This window comes from Pleuronectes platessa, chromosome 1, assembly GCF_947347685.1.
Source record: "Pleuronectes platessa chromosome 1, fPlePla1.1, whole genome shotgun sequence".
NCBI classification, from domain to species: Eukaryota; Metazoa; Chordata; class Actinopteri; order Pleuronectiformes; family Pleuronectidae; genus Pleuronectes; species Pleuronectes platessa.
The window spans coordinates 30,115,064-30,140,755 of NC_070626.1; the positions used below are offsets into that span (position 1 = coordinate 30,115,064).

A 25,692-nucleotide genomic window follows, 5' to 3' on the forward strand; every position below is an offset into this window, starting at 1 on the left:
AGAGTAGAGACAGAGAGTAGCCAATCACGGTGTCGTGTGAAAGGTAAATCAATTATCAGGAGCAGAAGGCGAGGAGCTAGTCCTTCGAAAAGGATCATCAACCGTTGTATGGTAGTTTTGGAATTTAGGGCAAGTGATGATAACCAAGAACAAATCATGCCAGAGTGCGTTTAGAGTTGTGTTTGCGCCGCATAGCAATACAACTACCTTGTTTAACCACCTGAAAAAACGACCCACAAACCATAGTACAACAAGTGCATCAAGGCCAAAACTAACATTACCTCCCTGAATCTCCGTCCATGTCCAACGTCAACAGAGAAAACCATAAACGACCATGCATGGTGCGACAGCGTATCCATCCCCTTCCCGAAGACACACTGGAATAACTGATGCGATCGCATTTCATTTGGCCAAAGACATGTGTCCAATAAATACTGTGAGCAATGATCAAGCACAACAATGGAGCCGTACATGTCCCTGACAATTCACTGCATTGATTGTAATTTGCAATGAAGAGTCGATGCTTACAGACGTCATTTTTTCCCATAAGAACCGACAGGAGAGTCGATTGCCCAGGACCTAATGAAAGATGTGTACATTAGCTGGAATGTAGCACAACATGGAAGTGAAGCAGTGTTCTTGTGCCTTTAAACATGAAAATGCTATAAAAATATATTGTTCCTAAAATGTATAAATAATCATGATATTAATATTGATCTAAATAATCGTAATTATGATTTTGGTCATAATCATGCAGGCCTTACGACACGCTGCGCACAGAAGTGTTGTGGTGTCTTGACACAACAGTAAACCACCACTCTCTCACATCCAATGAAGGATGTCCAGAATTTTCTGGTGCACTTCCTCAAAGTGCACCAGATTGTAGTTGACAATCCGAAGACAAAATAGTTGCCCGCGAATTTAATATTCGATCATTCGTTAGTTACCTCATGTGCGTGTTATTCGCGCAGCTGTAATAAACTTTGTTTAACCGGAGGTGCTGATGGAAGTAGCTGAGGAGTGAGCCATCTCGCTCCCTTCCTATCCCTGAAACTCGGGCATGTGCAATGCGATAAATATAGCACATGGCACGTCCGTTGCGAAATCATCGCATGCCAGAAGTCATAAGAAAGTCATATATACAAGTTATTTACAATTATTGCATTCAACATCTATGAGGGCCCACCTGAGGGCCCAGCACCCTGCACAAGATTGAACCCCAACCCTTGGTTGGAGGAAGACCACTCCACCCACATATATATTATATTATATAATTGAAAGTTTCCGGAATAACAAAACATATTACCTGCTAGCATTTGATTCCTTTGGGAAAGGTACTGTTGTCAGGAGACAGGAGCTTCAAACCCATGGCTGGAGATTGGACTACAACTCCCACAATCCTGCTGGAGTGACGTACCAGGAAGTACTATAGCACGAGCCGGTACCGTAGCTTTGTTTACATCACGTGCAGGGAAGATGGCGTGTGATTCGAGACTGAATTGTTTCATTCATAACGTTCAGTGCAGACTTCATTCAGCAGAGGAGACAGGATGAAAGCCCCAGCGGATCCAGGCGCGCTTCCTCTGCCTCCGAGGGACAACATCCCGCGGTGAGGGAGAAGTTGGTCGAGCAGAGATGTCCCGGGAAGAATCCGTCAGCGAAGCTGCCGTCAGTGACGCTGCCACCAGCGTTTGTTCGGCCTCGCGGAGCCGCCTTCAGTCAAGAAGTAGTTGAAACTAACTCGTGGCTCAGACCGGATGAATTAAACGCTTCGGGTGCGCAGCTCCTCCAGGATGTGGTGCGCGCTGAGAGGCCCGCGGGAGTCGTGGCGCAGACGCTTGACGTCCGATTCACACGTAGTGAATCTTGAAGGACTGAGCCGAAATTTCAGAAATAAAGCGAACTTTTTCGGAGGAGGAATCACTCGGATTGAGAGAGACAACGACCCACGGAGGAACAACGGTCACTTGGTCAACGCTGAGACGCTGTAGCAACAGGTAGCCATACTGCAGCAGCAGTGCGAGCAAGAGGGGTTGATGGGAAATGTCTCTCTGGTTAAATAGACCACCTGATAAGGTGGGTGTGTATTATAGATGGTTGTGGAGATTGAGGTATATCACATGATGTATGTCACATGATGTATGTCACGTGATTGGCGCAGCGCAGCTCGAGTTGCCTGCCAGAACTAGCTCGCAGGCGTCGCCATATTAAAGCAGAGACAAGTAGAAACAACAGAACTTTTCTCTCTGAGATGTTTTTCTTCTCGTTACATCTGGTTTGTCACAGAGGAAATGATCCATGTGTTTGACTCATAGACTGAATATAAAGACTTTGACTGGGTCAAAAGTAGAAAAGCAACCACTGCTTTGCACCTGATGCAGAAATGAAAACGCCCCATTTTTAAGTAAAGTTTAAAGTTAAATACACTATATGTGACTCTTTACAGAGGGTTTATATATTATGTTGGTGTTGTGTCATTTCATTAAACACATTCTTCATGTGAATAAACACAATTGGAAACGAAGGGCAAGACTTTGGGGCTGCGCGGTGGTTGGCACTGTCGCCTCACAGCCCGAAGGTTCCTGGTTTGAATCCCGGTTCAGATGGGATCTTCCTGTGTGAGTCTGATTGTTCTCCACGTGTTTCCTCCAGGTGCTGCGGCTTCATCTCGCAAACACATGCAGATCCCCACCTGCTTCAAGCAGGCCACCATCATCCCCATACCCAAGAAAACATCCATCACCTGCTTAAACGACTACCGCCATGTAGCACTGACCTCCACCATCATGAAGTGCTTCGAGCGGCTGGTCAAAACCCACATCTGTTCAACCCTTCCCAAAACCCTTGACCCCTTCCAATTTGCATACCGCCCTAACAGATCCACAGACGATACGGACTACCAGACTCACAAACAGCTTCTTCCCCCAGGCAGTAAGGCTTCTGAACAATCAACACTGACCCCCTGAACAGTCACCATGTACATTCTGCTCCCACACTCATACAAATACACTTACTCCACATATATTCATATTCATTTTATTTAATATTCCCCACTTCTACACCCTGTAAACTGCTGCTTCATTTTGACTTTGATCTGCCTATGTTATACATATATTCATATTATTTAATTTAATATTACTCACTCCTTCACCCTGTAAAGTGCTGCTTCATTTGACTTTGACTTGACTATGTTATATGTATACATATATTCATATTCATATTATTTAAATTAATATTCCCCACTCCTTCACCCTGTGAACTACTGCTTCAGTTGACTTGTTATATGTTATGATGTGATGTTATATGTTATGTTACATAGTATGTTTTTTTTCTACCCTCTGAAAATTCACCATGTACAATCTGCTCCCTGAATCATACAAATACACTTACTTCATATATACTCATCTTATTTAATATTCCCCACTTCTTCACCCTGTAAACTGCTGCTTCATTTAACTTTGATTTGACTATGTTATACATATATTCATATTACTTAATTTAATATTCCCCACTCCTTCACCCTGTAAACTTCACTTGACTATGTTATATGTTACGATGTTATGTTATATGTTACGATGATATGTTATATGATATGTTTCATAAGTATGTTATTTTTTCTATTTTGTAAAGTCTGCGTAGATGTTGCCTGCCATGTCATAAGAATTGAACTGCTCTGAGGACGCTGTCATTGGTGCATGAGACAATAAACTTTGATTTGAAAAAATTTGATTAGGGGTTGGGTAAATTGGAGACTTTACATCGAGTGTAGGTGTTAATATGAGTGTGAATGGTTGTTTGTCGGCCCTGTGACGGACTGGTGACCTGTCCGAGGCGCACCACACCTCCCACCCAATGTCAGCTGGGATCGGCTTCAGCTCCCCCTGCTGCACTCAAGAGGACAAGTGGTAAAGATCGTGAATGGAGGGAAGAGATCGAAAAAGATTCTGCAAATTCACTCAATACAGATTTAGAAAAGTGTTGATCTGCAGTTATGTCTTAGTGTAGTGTGTTTCTGTTCAGAATATGTGAGTGAATAAAAGAGTGGAGGAGGTGGAGGAGCGTGAGTGTGTCTGTAGACACTGAGTCAAAGGACAAAGCAGCAGCAGATCCACTGATGATGCTGTGTCACATCCACAGGAACACAAAGGGAGGATGGTGGACTGGACACTGTGTGACAGCTGATCTCAGAGCAGCTCACCTCCTCTGATTCCTCTGGAGCTCTGTCTCCACTCTGCCTCCCAGCAACAAGGCCCAGTCAGAGCCGCTCTACACACAAGCTGCTGCTGCTTCAGCCTCTGGATCCTCAGGACACAGCTCAGCGTCCGTCCATACAAATTGTCCTCTTCACTCTTCAAACAAAGTTCCCTCCCACCTGTTGAGAGAAGAAGACATCAGTGTTACAGATACTCACTTCATCAGCTGTGAGTCAGTGATGCAGCACATCCAGTAGAAAGAGCAGCAGGGACTTCAGTCCTGTTCAGAGGTGGAGCAGCTTCCTCTCTGCTTCATGTTCACGTGTTGGAATGAACACGCTAAGAGCTCAGTGTGTGTCCTCTGCATGTCAAAGTGCAGGGTGGACACCTGACAGGTGGATTTACTGCTGTTACAGGTGAAGCCATGTTTCACTGTGGGAGCATGTGAACATAATCCAAGGACACACACTGACTCTGAGGACACACATTGTATCTGAGGACACACATTGTCTCACTCAATGTCTTTGAGGACACAAACTGTCTCTGAGAACACTCACTGACTCTGATGACACACACTGACTCTGAGGACACACTTTGGGGGAAACCTCTGACTTCACTACTCAATAAAAACACATGGACCTCTGTCCAGGAAGCTGACTGAGGTCATCTGGTGTTTTGGTGACAGGATGAGTCTGGAGAGATTGAGATGTTCTGGGTGAGTTAGAGATCAACTGAACCAACCAGAAGTTGATTTAAACTTCCCTTATCCGTCCCTTTAAGGAGAGTGTGCACCACACAACAGTGTAGAGTAACTGTGGTCAGTGGGCGGAGCTTCTATACGGGTTGATCTCCAACTTAACCTGGAGCAGGTTAGCTGTTCATCAGAAGTTACCATGGTGATTTACCTCCGTTAAGAAGTGGACGAGCTTCGTAGAACTGAAAAAACTAAACCTGAAGTTAACCTGATAACCACAAATCCTGCTTGGTAGCACAGACCCTGGATCTGTAGTGTGATACTGACTGTCTTCAGTAAATACTGATGAAAGCAGCGTGGACTGACTCCAACCATCTACTGACCTAAGAATCTCCAGTCGACAGCTTGAAGTCTGCTTCAGATCAAGCAGCTTCTTCACTCCTGAATCCTGCAGGTTGTTTCCTCTCAGTTCCAGTTCTCTCAGATGAGAGGGGTTTGACCTCAGAGCTGAAGCCAGAGAAGAACAGCTGATCTCTGACAGACTGCAGTGATCCAATCTGGATAACGGATAAAACTTAACTGTAAATTTAACTGAGTTCATGTGTGAAAATAACACACATATTTATGTTAGCACATACTCATAAAATGGAAGATAAATATGAAATCAGACATATTGGATGAAAAACTAGTCCTGATTTAGTACAAATCGATTAATTGGAGCCGGTCTCTGTCCTGCAGATCAGTTTAGGAAATCCAGAACTAAACTCAAATGTGTTTTAACAAGTAGCTGATATTTAAAATGTCACAGATTAATTAATGAATGGATTCAAGTTATGTATGAAGAGGAATTATGTTAAATTAGAATTAAATGAGATCAATGGGTATAAAATGCTGTATTATAGATGTGAGATCTACAAATGTCCGTCAGTGAACTGACCCCAGACCCTCCAGTTGACAGGTTGGACTCTTTAGAAAACCACACAGCTCCTTCACTCCTGAGTCCTGCACGTTGTTTCCTCTCAGATCCAGTACTGTCAGATGAGAGGGGTTTGACTTCAGAGCTGAAGTCAGAGAAGAACAGCTGATCTGTGACAGACTGCAGCGCTCAAACCTGGATAAATAATAATAATAATAAGGAACTTTATTGACATTGAACTTTTTAAAAACAAGTTTACAAAGTGCTTTGACAGCAAAGCAAGAATGGTGAATACAAAATTAAACCCATAAAAGCAGTAAAATGACAATAGAGATAAATGAGGGGGGAATGTTGAGCTGCAACATAATACATCACCACTAGATGTCACCACACTTAACCTTTAATATTAAAACATGATGTCTGACCTCAGAGTCTCCAGTCGACAGGTTGGACTCTGTAGAAAACCACACAGCTCCTTCACTGCTGAGTCCTGCAGGTTGTAGTTTTCACTCAGATCCAGTTTTCTCAGATGAGAGGGGTTTGACCTCAGAGCTGAAGCCAGAGAAGAACAGCTGATCTCTGACAGTCTGCAGTAAATCAACCTGGATAAAGAATAAAACTTAACTGTAAATTAAACTAACTAAAATATCACACAAATATTCACACAAGCACAGACTCATAACATGGAAGATAAATATAAATCAGACATGTTTGACTATAAAAGAGTCCTGATTCAGTACAATTAGATTATTAGGACCCGGTCTCTGTCCTGCAGATCAGTTTAGGAAATCCAGGACTAAATTCAGTTTTTTAACAAGTAGCTGAATATTTTAAATGTCACAGATTAGTTAATGAACAGATTCAAATTGTGTATAAAGAGGAATTATATTAAATTAGAATAAAATATGATAATTTGGGAAATAATATTGTATTATAGATGTGAGATCTACAAAAGTCAGTCAGTGAACTGACAACAGAGTCTCCAGACGACAGGTTGGACTCTGTAGAAAACCACACAGCTCCTTCACTCCTGAGTCCTGCAGGTTGATGTTTCTACTCAGATCCAGTTCTCTCAAATGAGAGGGGTTTGACCTCAGTGCTGAAGCCAGAGAAGAAAAGCTGATAGCTGGCAGTCTGCAGTTCCCCAACCTGGATAAAGGATAATAATAATACACTTTATTGATATAGTACTTTAAAAACAGAGTTTACAAAGTGCTTTGTCAGCGAAGCAAAAAAAGTAAATAAAAACTTGAACCCATAAGAGCAGTAAAATTACATTAGAGGTAAATGAACAAGTAAAAAAATGTGTAAAGGATAAAAACACAGAAGTGATTTAAAATAAGTCACTGACTCCGCCTTGTCTCCTCAGGGGGCCGTTCCAAAGCCGAGGGGCCCTTATTGTAAAAGCACTGTCACGGTATAGTTTTCAACCTGGACTTTGGAACAGCAGGATCCACCTGAGGATCTAAGGCTGCACGCAGGAACATTCTGGATCAATAATTGTGTGATGTAGTTTTGGGCCAGATGCTTTAAAAGGGATCTGTAAAATCTTAAAATAATTTCTTAAACAGACAGGGAGCCAATGGAGAGAAGCGAGGATCAGGGAGATCTGATGTTGCCCTTTAATACCAATGAGAAGCTGCTGACCTCTGAACTGGTTGGAGGCAGGAGAGTGATTTTTGGCTTATTCCAGAGAGGAGGGAGTTATAGTCGTCCAGTCTAGAGAAGACTAGTATCAAGTATAAAGGATTAAACTTCACCGTTAATTAAACTGAGTCCATGTGTGAAAACAAATGAACTTGACTAAACATCACTGTCTCTGTTTTCAAATCTGCATTAAAGTCTTAGTCAAGTTATTCTGGACATTTTCTGGAACTTTTCCTGCAGCCTCCTAATAAAGTTTCTGGGTGAGTCCATGTGAGAATAGAGCAGGCAAATGTCCCGTGTTGGTGAAACAAACCCGTGACGAGCGTGAAAGTGTAAGAACACAAATATCTCAGGATGAAGAAGAGGAGCCAAACATCGTAGAAGACGAAGACGTCAACTTGGAAACACGAGGAGATTCAACAGCTTTTGGTGATAAGGGCCGACTATGTTCACATGTACGACACCTGGAGACGTCACTAGCTCCAGTGAACATGTAACTTCACATAACTTAATGTAACCATGGTTATCACGGAGATATGTGTTTTAGCTCCGCCCTTCGCCTGAATGTTCCCAAATGTTCCTCTTGCTGTGAGCAAGTCGGACCCGGACAATATCCTGCTGCTGCTTCAGTTCAAGAAAATGTGAGACCCACATTTCTGACCATGTTCTACAGTTGATGTGTGAAGAGGGTGAGCAGTTTTATGATCATGTTTTCTCGAAGTGGGGATGATCTGAGCAGCAGTTTGACCAGTTGAAAGTCCCCCCCAAAGCTGGTTAGGGGTAGTTGGGCCCCCCCCCCCCGCCCTCAACTACACATTGCTACCCAGAATGACGAAAGAGGGGAGGTGGTAAACAGATACTTTAGTCTACTGTCACTCTTCAGCTCAATAACCTGCTCTTGCATGTCTATTGACAGCTCGTCTGCTGAGCAGAGAAATGGATCCCGAACCCAGGCGAATGAACGGTAGTCCACTTTGAAATAGGACCCAAACTGATTCTTCAGCGCTGAAAGTTGATCAGCAGCTGATTGGAGGAGAGAGGACAAATCAGTGCCACATGCATCGGCAATGAAGTCTACAAGGCTGGTAAACATGTCGCAGTTTCCAAAACTGATGCGACCATGCCAGAGAGCAATTTTTTGCATGAAGGCATTCACTCTATCAGCGAGGAGCTGAACGTTAGATTCGCGGCCTTGCAAAGAACGGTTAAGGCCATTCAGCTGGTCAAAAATATCCACCAAATAGGAGAGGGAGGCAAGCAACATGGCATCATCCAGGTACTTCGCCAGATCTGTTTGACTTTCAGTCACTTCAATGTGCGAACTTCAATGTGCAGCAACAGCTGTTCGTGCCCTGACCCCATCTCCTGGCAGAGGACCCCAAACAAACTGGAGTTAAGTTGACGAGCTTTAATATAGTTAATTATTTTCACGGCCTGGTGAAGCACTGACTCGAAGATCGGTGGCATTGTCTTGGCAGTAAGTGCCTCGCGATGGACCATGCAGTGTGTCCATTGCACAAGTGGAGCAACTTGCTGGACGCGAGCTACGAAGCCACGCTCACGCCCTGTCATCGACCGCGCTCCATCTGTGCAGAGGCCAATACACTTTCTTGGATGAAGGAGTCAAGGTCATTAATGATTGCCTCCTCTGTACGGTTCTGAAGAGGCCGGCAAAACGGGATGTCCTCATCAATTTCCTTTTCCCGCACATACCTAACGTAAGTGATAAGCTGGGCATGTCCAGCGATGTCAGTGGATTCGTCCAGCTGCAGTGCATAGTAAGGACTGATTTCAATGTAGTGTATTAGTTGCTCTTTGATATCACTAGACATTTCTGATATTGGGCGTGACACAGTGTCATTTGACATAGGTATTGCGCTGAGTTTACATTTAAAGACGTCCACAGGCTTTTCTTGGTGTCGAGGTGCCTTTTTAATTTGCATGGCTTCATGCTATCATTTGCCAGCACCTCGGCACACAAAACACACTGAGGACGTTGCTCAGTCGTGCCGGTGAAGATGAAACCAAACTGCAAAAAGCTCTCGTCATATTTGCGAAGCTTTTGCTTCTTCACAACTGGCGCATCGGTTGCCTGACTTTTACGAATCAGAAACTTGTCCATAGTTGTTTGCTGATACAGTGTGTGTGATGTTAATAAAGTTGTAATTGCAACGTTGTGGTCTTGTGAGTGTGTTTGTATGTCTGGCTGTGAGCGACTTGCACACGAATAATGAATAAGGCTGTGCTAGGCAATGGTTCCAAACAAAACGAACAGTACACAATGTAGACAGGGACAGCACAGAATACTATTCAAGTGCTGGTGTTTTATTTGTTACAACACAGTGGATGATTGAAGATGTAAAGGCAGGTGTTAAGGAGAAAAGGGCTAGCTGCAGTTGGAAGAAGGTAGCTAGCTAGAAGGCTAGTGTAGCATTTGCCTCTAATACACCAAATACTGGACTAGTTCTAGCTTCTAAGGACTGGGGTGAAAAGATAAAAATAAGCTAGAGACCAGGTACTTTTAATTTACTGCCGGCCCCTTACTAAACACACTTCGACAAAAAGACAATAAATAAAATATATTATAAACATAATAAACTTAATAAACATGTATACACATAATTTAAACAATAAAGGAGGGTTCAGGTGAGTGGAGCTCACTCTTCTTCCCTTAGTCTCTTGTGAGTTCGTTGTGATTGTCTTTTATTCAAAATAAATAATAAAGATCCGCCTGAAGTCCATTCAGTTCAATTAAAAAATATAAAGAAAATACCGATACTCCTACCACTCTAGCAGTGAGTATCCAAAGTCCAATCCGGGCAGTGGCTCCTCACAGGTTCGCCTGATCACAGAACCTCTTCGAGTATGCAATGCACTTTTAAACAAACTTTTGGTATTCCTTTCAGGTCTTCACATATCTTTTTACACTTGATTTCAGCAGTCAAACTTCTCCCTATCTCTCCTTTTTCTTTTTCCTCTCACAGTCTCGCGTGTTCCCTCTTATTTTCCCTTTTTCTGTTCTTTCATGTCCCTCCACTTCCTGTAACCTGCGGAGGGCCAATTCCCTTAAAGGGAAAGCGTCTTTAAAGGGAAAGGATCACTTTTTAGTCACCAGACTTTTAAATATTTCTCCATTAAATCGTTAACATGGGTTTTAACTGACTGTAAGTTATTGACATGTAATGATTTTAACCAGTTTCACTTATTTATTAATTTAATGGACTATTTATCTATTTATACATTTACAATACATTGTTATATTTATTTATTTAATATGTATCTATATTATTAATATTTAATGAGGGCAACATTAATGTGGACTATTTATTTATTTAGTATACATTTTAATGCATATTTATATATTTCAAGTTTATCTATATTATTACTTTTATAATAAGGGAGACATTAATAAGGGTTACACTAGCTCTTGGGGCTACGAGCTTTCCAAAAAGACTGTGCAGCAAGTTACTTCTTAGATTAGGCTACGAATAGGCTTAAATTACGGAACCAGCTGGAGTCAGTACATCATCGAATAATATATAAATTCAGCAGGTTTTTATAAAGATCAGTTCTAAGTGTGAGTGATTAGAAAACATCAGAGGAGCAGAGTCACTTGATGACCATTGGCGTAATGCGCCTCACAATAAAAAAATATGTTAATTAATAAATTATTATAATTATTAATTAATTTTCCGCATAGTGGTCTGTATGAAACGTTTTATGTAAAGTGCGTTGGCACAGGATAATTTTACGCGCAATTAAAAATCGTTTTTTAACGTCTGCAAATAAGAAAAACACTGTACAAAACACAAATGTGCAAAAGTTATTTTCTGGTTATTTAAATTAGATCATGATTTATAGCGATAACGCCTGATGTAAAACAAATTGTAAGGGCTGTTCAGCTACATCTTAACACTTCACAACTAGATGTCTCAAATTCTACACACTGAACCTTTAACAATAACACATGATGTCTGACCTCAGAGTCTCCAGTTGACAGGCTGGACTCTGTAGAAAACCACACAGATCCTTCACTCCTGAGTCCTGCAGGTTGTTATCGCTCAGATCCAGTTCTCTCAGATGAGAGGGGTTTGACCTCAGAACTGAAGCCAGAGAAGAACAACTGATCTCTGACAGTCTGCAGCCGTTCAACCTGAATAAAGGATACAACGTAACTGTAAATTAAACTGAGTTCATGTGTGAAAATAACAAATATTCATGTCAGCACAGACTCATAACATGGAAGATAAATATGAAATCAGACATGTTGGACTAAAAACGAGTCCTGATTCAATACAATTAGATTATTAGGACCCGGTCTCTGTCATGCAGATCAGTTTAGGAAATCCAGAACTAAACTCAGTTTTTTAACAAGTAGCTGAATATTTAAAATGTCACAGATTTATTAATTAATGGATTCAAGTTATGTATAAATGATGTTAAATTATAATTAAGGGAGATAGGTTGTGTACAAATGCTGTTTTATAGATATGAGATCTACAAAAGTCAGTCAGTGAACTGACCCCATAGTCTCCAGTCGACAGGTTGGACTCTGTAGAAAACCACACAGCTCCTTCACTGCTGAGTCCTGCAGGCTGTTGTAGCTCAGATCCAGTTCTCTCAGATAAGAGGGGTTTGACCTCAGAGCTGAAGGCAGAGAAGAACAGCTGATCTCTGACAGACAGCAGCTCTCCAACCTGGATAAAAAAAGATGAATATTAAAATGTGTCCTCCTGCTGTTGTGGATCGTCATCATGTCAACACAGACTCTCAACATGCTGCTGACCTCAGTCCAGTCTGTGACCTGAAGATAAATATCAGATCAGACATGTTGGACCATTGTTTCATTCATCAGTTTCTTCTCTGTGTGTTGGTCACTGAGCAGGTTTGTGTAATTAAACACTGTTTAAAGTAGGGATGGCTCCTGACAGTCACTTCCTGTTTGTTTCTATACATATCAACTGTCCAACGTGTTTCAATAAGAATGTGTCTTATTTTGAAAACCTGAGGAGGACGAGTGCTCGGGCTCAGTCCACATGTTATTTACTGACACTTTCTTAGTGATCAGGAGCAGGTGAGTGCAGGTGAATGGAGTTGATGAGGTGGACGTGACTGACAGGCTGGGTGAGTGACAGATGACTGAGAGACAGTGAGCAGAGCAGAACTGAGACAACTTAAATAAATAGTGACCAAATAAGAAAGAAATTGGGACTTGTGAAGAATGATTTAAGGACCTCAGAGTCTCCAGTTGACAGTTTGGACTCTCCAGTCCAGAACACAGCAGCTTCACTCCTGAATCCAGCAGCTCGTTGTCACTGAGATCCAGTTCTCTCAGTTGTGATGGGTATGACTTCAGAGCTGAGGCCACGACTTCACATTGAGTGTCTGATAGGTAACAATCTCTGAGTCTGTAATCAAAGAAAATTTCTGCTAAAATTGGAAACACAACATTCATACAAAACATGATCATGTGACCCTCACCCTGGTAAATCCCCTTTTTGTCTCATGAACAAAAACTCCTCAATAGAATCCTTTCAGATTTGGTGCAATTGTTTGTCTTATATTCAGCTAATAGATCTTTTTAACATGGGCATGAACCAGAATGACATGTTTACATCTATGACACCTTAGTCTCAGACTTTTTAAAAATACTAATCCATATGTTTATCGTTAGTTCTCTCCCTTTTTGGAATGATGTTTGACCTAGGGAATAATCTCTGACCTGCTAATGGATGGGTAAAGAAGAAATATTCTTCAACAGGCGTCTTCAACTTTAAGTACGTAACATGCACATCTAGTCAGAGGGCCTATGTGTGGCCTCATTTCATCTCTAGTTTTGACAAAGTCACTGAGCGGCTGCTTCACGCTAGTCATGACTATAATTATGGATCTATGAAATTGAACAATGACCTGAGTGAGGTCAAAATAGACCAAGCTCTGATCTCACTGCGTGTGTCACTCTGAGCGAGTGAGTGGGGGGGGGGGGGTTCATGGAGCCACAAATTTTATTTGTATAGCCCATATTCACAAATTACAATTCATCTCATAAGGCTTTAACAGGGTGTGACATCCTCTGTCCTTAACCCTCAGCAAGAGTAAGGAAAAACTACTAAAAACCCTTTTAACAGGGTAAAAATACGTAGAAACCTCAGAGAGAGCCACGTGTGAGGGATCCCTCTCCCAGGACGGACAGAAGTGCAATAGATGCCACGTGCAGGAAAACATCATCAAGATTAAAGTCTTCAAGATTAAAGATTAAAGTCTCTAGCAGCATTTGATGAGGGTAGACATCCCGAAGGACAACCCCAACATGACATGCCAAGCAGTCCCGCTGCAATCACAGTCCATGGTCAGCAACCAGCAGGACCTCGATCTACCATCCAGACCAGAACGCCACTCCAGTCCTCAGTCACCGTCCACCGCCACCCACCACGAGCCACCGCCGCGGTCCTGGTCCAATAGTGATGGGAAGTTCGGATCTTTTTACCGTGTCAGTTCTTTGAATCTCGTTCAGTAAAATGAACGAATCTCTTTTTGAGTCATTCGTTCGTTTCGGAGGGGGGGGGGGGGGGTGCAAACGATCCAAAGACTCGTACCCGGCAGATGAACGAATTGTTCAACTCCGGGTTCATTTGCCCACAGAGTCTTCGGCCGACGTGTCGGCCACACAGAGCGAGCTCATCTCGCCGGTGACCGCGGTGCGGGCAGCGCACGGGAAAATCGCCCGGCACCTCCATACCGCTGCACGTCCACCCGGACATGAACGGGAATCTACGGAGCTGCTGATCCGCACGCTGCCAGCACATCCAGCTGGCCCGCCGCATCCGCGGACACAGAGCTTAATCTGCTGCTGATCCACTGACTATAACAACGCCGCATTCAAATAAAAATGTGGGAAAGAATATTGTACAGTATCTAATATTGTGTTGGTCATATTTAAATCATTCATTATTTTTTTGGGGGGGAAAGAGGATAAAATAAAAGAATCGCATATTAAATCTTAATCGTTCAGCCCTATTTGTTATTTTCACTTTACATTTACACTTACAGTTTAGTGCAGTGTAATTATTTCCCGTGGTAATTAAATGCCAGTGTGACAATAAATGACAATTTAAAACCATACAAACTGTCATGTTTTACTGTATTTAATAGAGGAGGTTTTCTTAAAAAATATATGATCTGCCACACATGGCTGCTTTTTAACAGCGGTCACGCGAAAGGGGATGAGGTAACTGTTTCCTCTTCTGAGCCTATGGAGGTCACGTAGAAAATGATCCAAAGACTCGTACCCGGCAGATGAAGGAATCGTTCACCTCCCGACCGTGTCTTCAGATCAGTGTTTCGTTCTTCTGCCAACAGAGTCTTCGGAGCAGTGATTCGTTCATCTGCCGGATACGAGTCTTTGGATCCTTTTTCACGTGACCTGCATCAGCCTATGCAACAGTCCCGATGCGCGGCCACGAGAAAATGAACGAATCTCTCTTTGAGAGGACTCGTTACTCCCGAGTCCTTGTAAGGATTCGTTCAAAACGAACGAATCGTTCACGACCGACACAACACTATGGTCCAATGCCAACGCGACACAGGGTCCGCCACCAGCACCACGATCAGCCCACACGACACAGAATCCGCCACACAGGGTCCGCCACCACCACCACGATCAGCCCACACGACACAGAATCCGCCACACTGGATCCACCACCGCGACCCCCTGTGCGCGATCAACAAACCGCAATCCATGGTGCGGCCACAGAGGCCCTGGATCTGCGGGTGATAAAGCAAAGGGATTACGGGGAAGGGGGATAGGGAGGGAGAAGAGGAAGGAGAAGCTGGAAAAAGAAGCTCTGTGTGTCATGTGTCATAAAATAGAACTAGTAACGTTCTGCCGCACTAATTAGCTCTAACATAAGCTTTATCAAAAAGGAAGGTTTTGAGCCTACTCTTAAACGAACAGATGGTATCTGCCTCCCGAACTGAAAGTGGTAGTTTATTCCACAGCAGAGGAGCTTGATGGCTAAAAGCTCTGGCTCCTACTCTACTTTTAAAGACTTTAGGGACGACAAGTAGGCTTGAATTCTGGGAGTGCTCTAGTGGGTTTATAAGGTACTAACAGCTCTTTAAGGTAAAATACCGCCATATTATTAAGGGCCTTGAAGGTGAGGAGGAGAATTTGAAATTCTATTCTAGATTTAACTGGAAGCCAGTGTAGCGATGCTAATACTGGAGAAATGTGCTCTCTTCTCTTTGTTCTCGTCAGGACACGTGCTGCGGCATTTTGGACAAGCTGTAGAGTCTTTAACGACTTACTGCTGGAGCCTGATAATAATGAATTACAATAGTCCAGTCTCGATGTAACAAAGGCGTGGAGTAGTTTTTCTGCATCTTTTTGCGAAAGGACATGTCTGATTTTTGAGATATTACGCAAGTGGAAAAAGGCGGTTCTAGAAATTTGTGAGTGACCATTAAAGGATAAATCAGGATTCGAAGATCACTCCCAAGTTCCTGACTGTTTTGTTGGAAGCAAGGGCAATGTCGTCTAGCGCAGCTATATCATTAGATAATGTATCTCTAAGGTGTTTGGGGCCAAGTATTATAACCTCTGTTTTGTCTGAGTTTAATAAGAGAAAATTGCGGGTCATCCAGGTTTTTATGTCCTTGAGACATGCTCGAAGTTTAGTTAATTGATTACTTTGTTCAGGTTTTATTGATGAGTATAACTGGGTGTCATCCGCATAGCAGTGGAAATTTACCAAGTGTGTCCTGATAATGTTTCCTAGTGGAAGCCTATATAATGAGAATAAAATTGGGCCGAGCACAGAGCCCTGTGGAACACCATGGTTAACTTTGGTGCGCACAGATGACTAATCATTAATTTGCACGACTTGGGAGCGATCAGAAAAGTACGATTTAAACCAGTTAAGGGCGGTTCCATTAATGTTAATTAACTGTTTGAGTCTTTGTAATAAAATTTGATGGTCAATTGTGTCGAATGCTTCACTGAGATCTAACAGAACGAGGACAGACACAAGTCCCTGATCTGAGGCTATTAAAAGGTCATTAGTGACTTTTGCCAAGGCTGTCTCTGTACTGTGATTGGCTCTAAACCCCGACTGAAAGTTTTGATTTATATTATTTTCCTGGAGAAACTCACACAGCTGATTGGCTACCACTTTTTCTAAGATTTTAGACATGAAGGGGAGATTAGATATTGGTCTGTAATTGGCTAAAACCTCTGGGTCTAGAGTGGGTTTTTTGAGTACGGGTTTGATTACAGCTATTTTAAAAGACTGTGGTACATAACCTGATGATAATGACAGATTGATAATGTTAAGTAACGAACTATCAATTAGGGGCAGAATTTCTTTAAGTAATTTTGTAGGAATGGGATCTAAGATACAGGTTGTTGGTTTAGAACCTGAGATTAATTTGGTAAGCTGATCACAGGTGATCAGAGAGAAGCTGTCTAAATAATGGGTAGGATTCTCAGCCGTTTCTGAGATCTCTGTTGTTGGGAGGGTATTAGTGCCAATTGAGGGCAGGAGATGGTTGATTTTATTTCTAATAGTTAGAATTTTATCATTAAAAAAGGTCATAAAGATATTGCTATTTAGGGATGGAGGAATACTGGGTTCGGGGGAGGTGTGACTCTCTGTCAGCCTGGCTACAGTGCTGACAGAGAAACCTGGGGTTGTTTTTATTCTCTTCTATTAGTTTTGAATAGTAGGCGGCTCTTGCTTTGTGGAGAGCCTTTTTATATTCTTTAACACTATTCTTCCAGTCTATGAGGTTTTCAACATGGTTACTGGAGCGCCACTTCCTTTCTAGTTTTCTTGATAATTGTTTTAACTCATTTGTCTGAGAATTATACCACGGAGCTAATTTACTATGTTTGACATTTTTCTTTTTTAGAGGGGCTATTGAATCTAATGTTAATCGTAATGAGTCTGCAGAGCTATCAACGAGGTGGTCGATCTCAATGGAGCTCGGGTTTTTAAAGAATTTGTTCTTTATATCTACGGATAATACGGGTTTAAATGTAATTGGAATTATTTCCATAAATTTATCTACAGCACTATCAGGTAGACATCTAGAAAATTAGTTTTTTATTATTGGCATATATTCAGTTTTTGAAAAATCGAAGGTTATTAAATTATGGTCTGATAGAGCTGGATTGCGTGGAAGTACTGTTAAATGTTCAATTCCGACACCGTACGATAATATAAGGTCAAGTGTGTGGTTACCACAATGAGTAGGTTGGTGTACACACTGACTGAAACCAATTAAGTCTAGTATTGAACTAAATGCTACGCTACGGCAATCTTTCTTATTGTCAACATGTATATTAAAGTCACCAACAATAATAATTTTATCGGTCTTTAGGACTTAGTTTGATAAAAACTCAGGGAATTCCGTTAAAAATTCAGTATAAGCCCTGGGAGCACGGTAAACTACAGCAAATATGATTGGCTGTTGGTGTTTCCTGGATTGGCGTGGCAGACTAAGAACCAGACATTCAAATGATTTGTAGCTGAGTTTAGGTTTAGGGTTAATTGATAGACTGGAGTTAAAAATAGCAGCAACTCCACCTCCTCGTCCAAATTCTCTGGGAACCTGTGAATTGATATGACTGGGGGGAGTAGATTCATTTAGACTGACATATTCATCAGGATGTAGCCACGTCTCAGTGAGGGACATTAAATCTATGTTGTAATCAGAGAGTATTTCATTAACTAAAAGAGCCTTTTTTGACAGTGATCTAATGTTTAAAAGACCACATTTAAAAGTCTGGGTTTCCTGTGTTGTTTCAGAGTTTGTTTTAATTTGAATTAGATTATTGTGTGGAGTTCTCGCTCTGTTATTGTTTAATTTCAATAATTTAATCGGACGGTGGACAGACACAATCTCTATGGGGTTGTGTGACTGATCCAGAGGGAGCGCAGAGAAGTGTTTAGCACTGCAGCTCTGCTTCCTGGTCCCAACTATGGGTTGTCATGTTATAGACTGAGTATTATTCCTAGATAAGAGAGCTGCTCCATCCCAAGTGGGATGAACGCCGTCTCTCATAACAAGACCAGGTTTTCTCAAAAAAGTTAGCCAATTATCTATAAAGCCCACACCGTTTACAGGACACCACCTCGAAAGCCAGCGGTTAAAAGACAACATGCGGCTAAACATGTCGTGACCTGTTGTATTAGGGAGCGGGTCAGAGAAAACTACTTTGTCCGACATCATTTTTGCGAAAGCACACACCGACTCAACATTCACTTTAGTGACCTCCGACATACGAAGCCGGGAGTCATTGCTGCCGACATGAATTACGATTTTATTGTATCTACGTTTAGTTTTAGCCAGCAGCTTTAGTTTAGATGCGATGTCGCCGGCTTTGGCCCCTGGGATACAATTAACTATGGTCGCTGGTGTCGCTAACCTGACGTGTCTCAGAAACGAGTCGCCAATAATCAGAGTTTGTTTATCAGCGGGTGCCTCGCTGAGTGGAGCGAATCTATTTGAAACATGAGCTGGTGGCTCTTTAATCGTGGGCTTTTTAAGTCTAGCACTATGCCCCCTCCGGGTCGTCACCCAGCTGCCCTGGGCTCCCGGCTGCACGGGACTAGTCTGGGGACTGCTCGTTAAGGCTAAGCTACGTGCTAAACAACATGACTCCGCGGCTAGCGGGAGCCGGCTAACTACAGCTAATGGAGTTTCTAGGCTGCGGAGCCGAGCTTCTAAGTCGCTAAGCCTCGCCTCCATCGCTATCAACACACTACATTTATTACATGTACCTCTACTGTTAAGGGAGGCAGAGGAGTAAGTAAACATTAGACACTCGGAACAAGAGAGAGCAGTAGAGCAACAGGGAGAGAGAGAAGACATCGCTGCTATAGAGCTAAGAGGGTGAGCTCAAACAGAACACAGAATCACTAAGCAAGATAGAGTATGGGTTGTGTTGTGTATGAGTGTGGGTGTTTAACTACAGACCAGTGATTTTAGCCGTAGTGCTACAGAAAAACAGATGTGTTTAGCGGAGGAGCTAATACAGAGAGCGACAAGCAGCAAGAAAACAGGAAATGACGCAGCACGCTTACCGTAATGACGTCATGAGGCTTTTCGAAGTTAATGCGTTAAAATAATTAACACGTTATTTCCACAAATTAACCAACCTTATATATATATATATATATATATATATATATAAATATACGGCAAACTCCAGCACAGTGATCACTTGGATTTCACGCTCAACATCTGATCTAGTTGCTTTTATATGTAAATGATAACAATGAGAATGTATATATACAAACCAAATGTATACATATAATTAAGTATACATTCGTATGAATACACACAGACACAGACACACACACTCCAGCCAGTAGCCATTTATCCTTTTGAGGTCTTAGGGGCCTGGAGCCAATCTCAGCTGACACTGAATCTCAGTCTCCAATCAACCTAACTCCGATCTACATGTCTTTGGGATTGTGAAGGAAGCTGGAGAACCCAGAGAAAACCTGCAGACACCAGGAGAACCTCCTCCTCACAGAAAGGCTGCCCTAACAGTGTTGACCACTGCAACACCATGCTGCCCAAAACAATGAGAATCATTTAACACTGAGTGTATTTGAAGAACGACTCATCTCCACTGATTGAACATGTTATTGATCATGTCTGGACTCACAGAGCCTTCCTGCAGTTCCTCACAGCTGGGATCAGTCTCCATCGACCCTGGTCTGATGCTTTGAACTTCTCCAGGTCCAACTCATCCAGAACCTCCTCTGACATCTGCAGCATGTAGGCCAGAGCTGAGCAGTGGATCTCAGATAGTTTCTCCTTCGAACTGTTCTTTGACATCAGGAACTGTTGCATCTGCTGATGAACTGAGTGGTCGTTCATCTCAGTCAGACAGTGGAAGATGTTGATGCTTCTGTCAGGAGAAATGTCATCACTCTTCATCTCCTTCAGGTTGTTGATGACTCTCTGGATGATCTTTGGATTGTTCCTTGTCCGACCCAGCAGGCCTCCTAAGACTCTCTGGATGATCTTTTGATTGTTCTCTGTCTGACCCAGCAGGCCTCCTAAGACTCTCTGGTTGGACTCCAGACTGAGGCCGTGAAGGAAGCGAACAAACAGGTCCAGATGACCATTTGTACTGGTGAGGGATTTCTCCATGGTTCTCTTCAGGAGCTCATCCAGGGAGAAGTTACATTCTGTGTCTCCATATGTTCCCAAGAAGTTGTTGAGTTCTTCTCTGTTCCTCTTGGTGTAACAGTGGAACATGAAGACTGCAGCCAGAAACTCCTGAACGCTCAGATGAACAAAGCAGTAGACTGATTTCTGGACGATCACATACTCTCCTCTGAAGATCTCAGTACAAACTCCTGAGTACACCAAGGCCTCTCTGACATTAAGACCACACCGCTCCAGGTCTTTTTGGTAGAAAATGATGTTTCCTTCCTCCAGATGTTGAAGTGCCAGCCTCCCCAGCTTCAGGAGAACATCCCTGTCAGCCTCCGTCAGCTGCTTTGGAGTCGTCTTATGTCTCTCACCAAACTTGTTGTTCTTCCTCTTTGTCTGAACCAGCAGGAAGTGTGAGTACAGGTCAGTCAGGGTCTTGGGCAGCTCTCCTCTCTGGTCTGTGGTCAACATGTGCTCCAGAACGGTAGCACTGATCCAGCAGAAGACTGGGATTTGACACATGATGTGAAGGCTCCTGGAAGTCTTGATGTGTGAGATGATTCTGCTGCAGAGCTTTTTATTACTGAATCTCCTCCTGAAGTACTCCTCCTTCTGGGCGTCAGTAAAGCCTCGTACTTCTGTGACCCTGTCAACACATGCAGGAGGGATCTGATTGGCCGCCGCAGGTCTGGAGGTTATCCAGATGAGAGCTGAGGGAAGCAGATTCCCCCGGATGAGGTTTGTCAGCAGCACGTTGACTGATGACCTCTGTGTGACCTCAGACACAAGCTCCCTGTGGTTGAAGTCCAGAGAAGGTCTGCTTTCATCCAGGCCGTCAAAGATGAACAAAGGTTTACAGACAGCGAGCGTCTCTGCCGTGAGCTTCTGTAACGCTGGATGGAAAACATGGAGCAGAGTGAGAAGACTGTGCTGCTGGTCCTTCACCAGGTTCAGCTCCCTGAACGAAAGCACAGTAAGCAGACCCACATCCTGGTTTTCTAAACCCTCTGCCCAGTCCAGAGTGAACTTCTGCACCGAGAAGGTTTTTCCAACGCCAGCGACTCCGTTGGTCAGGACGACTCTGATGCTGCTCTGCTGGTCAGTGGAGGCTTTAAAGATGTCGTGGCACCTGATGGGAGTGTCCTGGAGGATCTTCATCTTGGAAGCCGTCTCAAGCTGCCACACCTCATGTTGAGTATTAACCTCTTCACTCTGTCCCTCTGTGATGTAGAGCTCAGTGAAGAGGAGGGTGCTACTTCCTGTTTCATCAGTTCCTTCAGTCACATGTTCCCATCTCCTCCTCACACTGAGTTTATGTTCATCTAAAACCTCCTGCAGACCGCGATCTGCTGAAAGACAAGAAACAATGTCAGAGACAGAAAATCTGAGAAACTGTTGATTGTTTTCATCAGATACAGAAAAACTACAGAAAATAAAAGCTTTTTAACTTTGTGCTTTTATAACGATGTTAAATGTTGATGCTGTATGAAGGAACAAAATAAAACAACATGTGCTGTTGTCAGAAGTGAAGACATCAGCAGACACATGTACAGTGCTGCTCTGACCGGCTGTCTGAGCTCCAGCTCCTGTTCTGGATCTTTGTCCATACTGGGGACAAGAAGAGTCTCCTAAAGAACCAGACTGGTCCCAGTATGAGGTGATGCACTGTCTACAGTGTCCACAGCTGGTGGAGACTGGATCCTTCAGGACGTCCTGACACAAAGCACAGCAGGACGACGGCTCCTCCTCAGGAACATGACTCCTTTTCCTCTCTCTGTGAAGACATTTCCTGATAACTCACATGTCACAGGCTGTCATTACTTCTGTCAAGGACGTTTTGTTTTCACCCAGTATGTTTGTGTGTTGCCTAGTTTATTAGGGCCCGAGCACCGAATGGTGAGAGGCTCTATTTAAATTGAAATGATTATTATTAGGGCCAGAGCACCGAAATGGTGGGAGGCCCTATTGAAATTGTAGGCATTATCATTGTTACGGAAAATCCCCTTATTTAGTAATCACTGATCCTCACGGAAATGAGGACAGTTGTGTATCATGACCAGATACACAAAAAAAACTCAAGGAACATTGTAAAAAACACAACAGGAAACCCGCCATTTTGGCCATATTCCAAATTTTTACTTTGGTGTACTTGTCGTAGAGATTTCATCAGATCAACTAAAAATTTTGTTGAGTGTCATCACAACAAGATGGAGATCTAATCTTATTCAAAAATCAAAACACAAGCTTCTGTATCTTGGACATAATTGGTCCAATCGAGTCCAACTAGACATGTAAGACAAGAGTCGCAACCTGATGACATCTACAAAGATCCCATGACATAAGCCTTTATCCTTGCTGCAAACGCAACAGGAAGCCCGCCATTTTGCATTTAGTGGCCATTTTGGCCATATTACACATTTTTACTTTGAAGTACTTGTCCCAGGGCTTTCTTAAGATCAACTTCAAACTCAGATGAGTGTCATCACAACAAGATGGAGATAAAAACTGATTAAAAAAATCGATTTTCCGTGATACCGTGGCATGACGTCAAAGTTTGATTTTGCATGTCTTACACTTGGATGTATTCCTCCTCATCCACTGACCTCAACCATGTCAAACTGTATCAAATGGGTCTCAAGACATTGATAGTGTAGGAATAAGATTACTGTGACTTTTCGTCAAGCACCATTTGAATGGCGTGGCATTTAAGTTCAACAACTCGCTGTGAAACACTAAATTGCTGTAACTTCAGTGTTAATGGTTCTATCTCACTCAAACTACATGTATCAACAGCCCCTCCCTGAAGATATTCATATGGTTTTAAGGCCGTGTGACAGTGGTGTGGTGTCAAGTTTGATTAAACGCCGTCAAAACACGAGGTTCTGTATCTCGGACATACAGTACATGGTCCAATCAAGTCCCATCTAGACATGTAAGACAAGAGGCCTGTCATGATGACATCTAGACAGAAATTATGACTTGAAATCACAGCACCCCCTGGTGGCAACGGGAAGTGACATGTTTTATACTTTGATGAACGGCTCCTGGCTGCTTTACAATATACAGCTCAAATGAGCTGAGTCAAGTCATTGGATCATGGTCAGAATTTCGACATTTCTTCAAACCGTGTAAACATTGAGGTGCGGCGAAGGATCATCTTTTGCCAAAGGACACGATGTTGTCATAACTCCACTGTGCATTGTCCTAACACTACCAAACTTCTGTCACATGATTAGAGTCGAAGCCTGAACAGCTGTATGTGTCAATATTACCTCAGTGTCATAGCGCCATCTACTGATTCGCCATGAAACACTCTGCATAATCTAACTGGCTCCAAACTACTGACCTATGATCACACCTCTTTCACAGACATGTTCAGAGGACTGATGTTCACCAGTGTGTGGTATTTGGTGCAGATCAAAATAAAAATGAGTCTCTATTGGATTTCAAGGTGGTTTGGTTCTTGGTGGAGGTCTGAGCTATTTGAGTGATTCTGACAGATAAGCAGTGTTGGGAGTAACGCGCTACAAAGTAACGCGTTACTGTAATTCCACTACTTTTAGCGGTAACGAGCATGTAATGAAGTATTTTTTTAAATCAAGTAGCGCAGTTACAATATCTGAAATTTAAATGAGTTCGTTACTCGCGTTACTCTCTTTTGAGAAAACTGAACACTTGCAGACAAGAAGACAAGTGAAGCAGATCCCCGAAAGATGGTCGAGACTTAAACTGATGTTCTGGTCGTTTATTTGAGCCGTCCTTGTAACACCGTACACCTTAATACAACTTTGAACAACTTAGAAACACCTTAAAACAACCATGGACACCGTAAGACATTGTGCTTCTTCGGAGGGTTGCTAAAAACATAAACCTTTTCCGTAGCGCCGTTGTAGTCATCACAGGATGTCCGCGACTCTACCGGAACCGTTTCAAAATAAAATCATGTAACATTTTCACAATAAAATAACATAAGTAACTTAAAAGTTACTTTGCCTAGTAACTAATTACTTTTGATATACAGTAACTGGTGAAGTAATTCAATTACTTTTAAAAGAAGTAACTAGTAACTGTAACTAAGTACTAATTTTCAGTAACTTGCCCAACTCTGGAGATAAGTCACCAACTTCAATGAAGCTGTGTCCTAATGCAGGGGCCACACTAGAGGAAACTAGTTCCTCTTCAGAGCAGGTCACAGTAGAAACAGTCTCTTACTCTGTGTGTGAGGGTCCATATTCATTACTGAAGTTTGGAGGAAAATCTTTGGATCAGCCACTCTTCAGAGACACACAGCTGAACACTGGAGACTCTGCTCTGTCCTCCACTTCCTCCTCTTACGCCCTCATCTTCAGTCTGAGAGGAAAACACTGTGAGCTCAAAGGAATCAGGACAAACAAGTCTGTTTAAGAAACACACCCAAAAAATACCAAGCTAGAAGACACACACACACACAAACACACACACCAGATAAGGTGACTGTAACTTATGATTCTGAAAACAGGTTTTGTTATTTAACACTTGATGAACAGACATGATGAAGATAAAAAGTAAAACTGTGAGTTAACTCTGTTAATTAGTCCTTTGAAGGCTTTTTGTTCCACAGCTGCTGTTCACATCTGTCTCTGGGATCCGATCACATGAAACTACATCTGTCACCAGGTGTGAACTGACAAACTTAGAGTCGCGTGATCAGCAGACGGATGTTAACAGCAGGTGTGAGAGTGAGACAGTTAAACTTTCATAAAGTTGTGTTCACACTCACCTGCTCACTTTTCTTCCTTCTTCTCATCCAAGTGAAAATGGAGTCTGACACTTCCCTGTTCTCAGGCTCCTCCTCTCTCTCTTTAGTGTAGATATGATAGTTGCTCACAGACCAGTTAAAGCTCCAGTGTGTAAGACCGGTGAAAGGATCCATCTTGGGAAAGTAAATATAAAATAATCCTAGTGATGTTTTCACAAGTGTGTTTCATCTAAATTGAATGAATCACAGTTTTCTTTACTCTAGAGGGGGAAGATCTGTATCACGTTATAACGTGAAACTTAGCATGTTGTCCTGTGGAGTGGAGCTTCGT

The 25,692-nt window shown here is 42.6% G+C and overlaps 1 protein-coding gene across 6 annotated transcripts; it reads right to left on the reverse strand.

The window, feature by feature from the left end:
- LOC128442608 (NACHT, LRR and PYD domains-containing protein 12) lies at positions 1–25,455 on the reverse strand. Of its 6 annotated transcripts, none has more exons than XM_053425173.1 (11): positions 25,383–25,455; positions 24,836–24,987; positions 20,127–21,972; positions 12,685–12,858; positions 11,974–12,147; positions 11,430–11,603; positions 6,776–6,952; positions 6,229–6,405; positions 5,825–5,998; positions 5,271–5,444; positions 1–4,372 (listed from the first exon to the last, which is right to left on the reverse strand). In XM_053425173.1, exons 2-11 carry the CDS (start codon positions 24,858–24,860, stop codon positions 4,345–4,347), a joined length of 3,123 nt encoding a protein of 1,040 aa, XP_053281148.1. In that variant the 5' UTR covers positions 24,861–24,987; positions 25,383–25,455; the 3' UTR covers positions 1–4,344. The 6 variants fall into 6 exon arrangements, with proteins under 6 accessions (XP_053281148.1, XP_053281141.1, XP_053281156.1 ...); XM_053425166.1 differs by having other exon boundaries at positions 24,836–24,973; positions 25,383–25,440; XM_053425181.1 differs by having other exon boundaries at positions 20,127–21,969; positions 24,836–24,994; positions 25,383–25,421.
- Between the last annotated feature and the right edge of the window lie 237 nt (positions 25,456–25,692).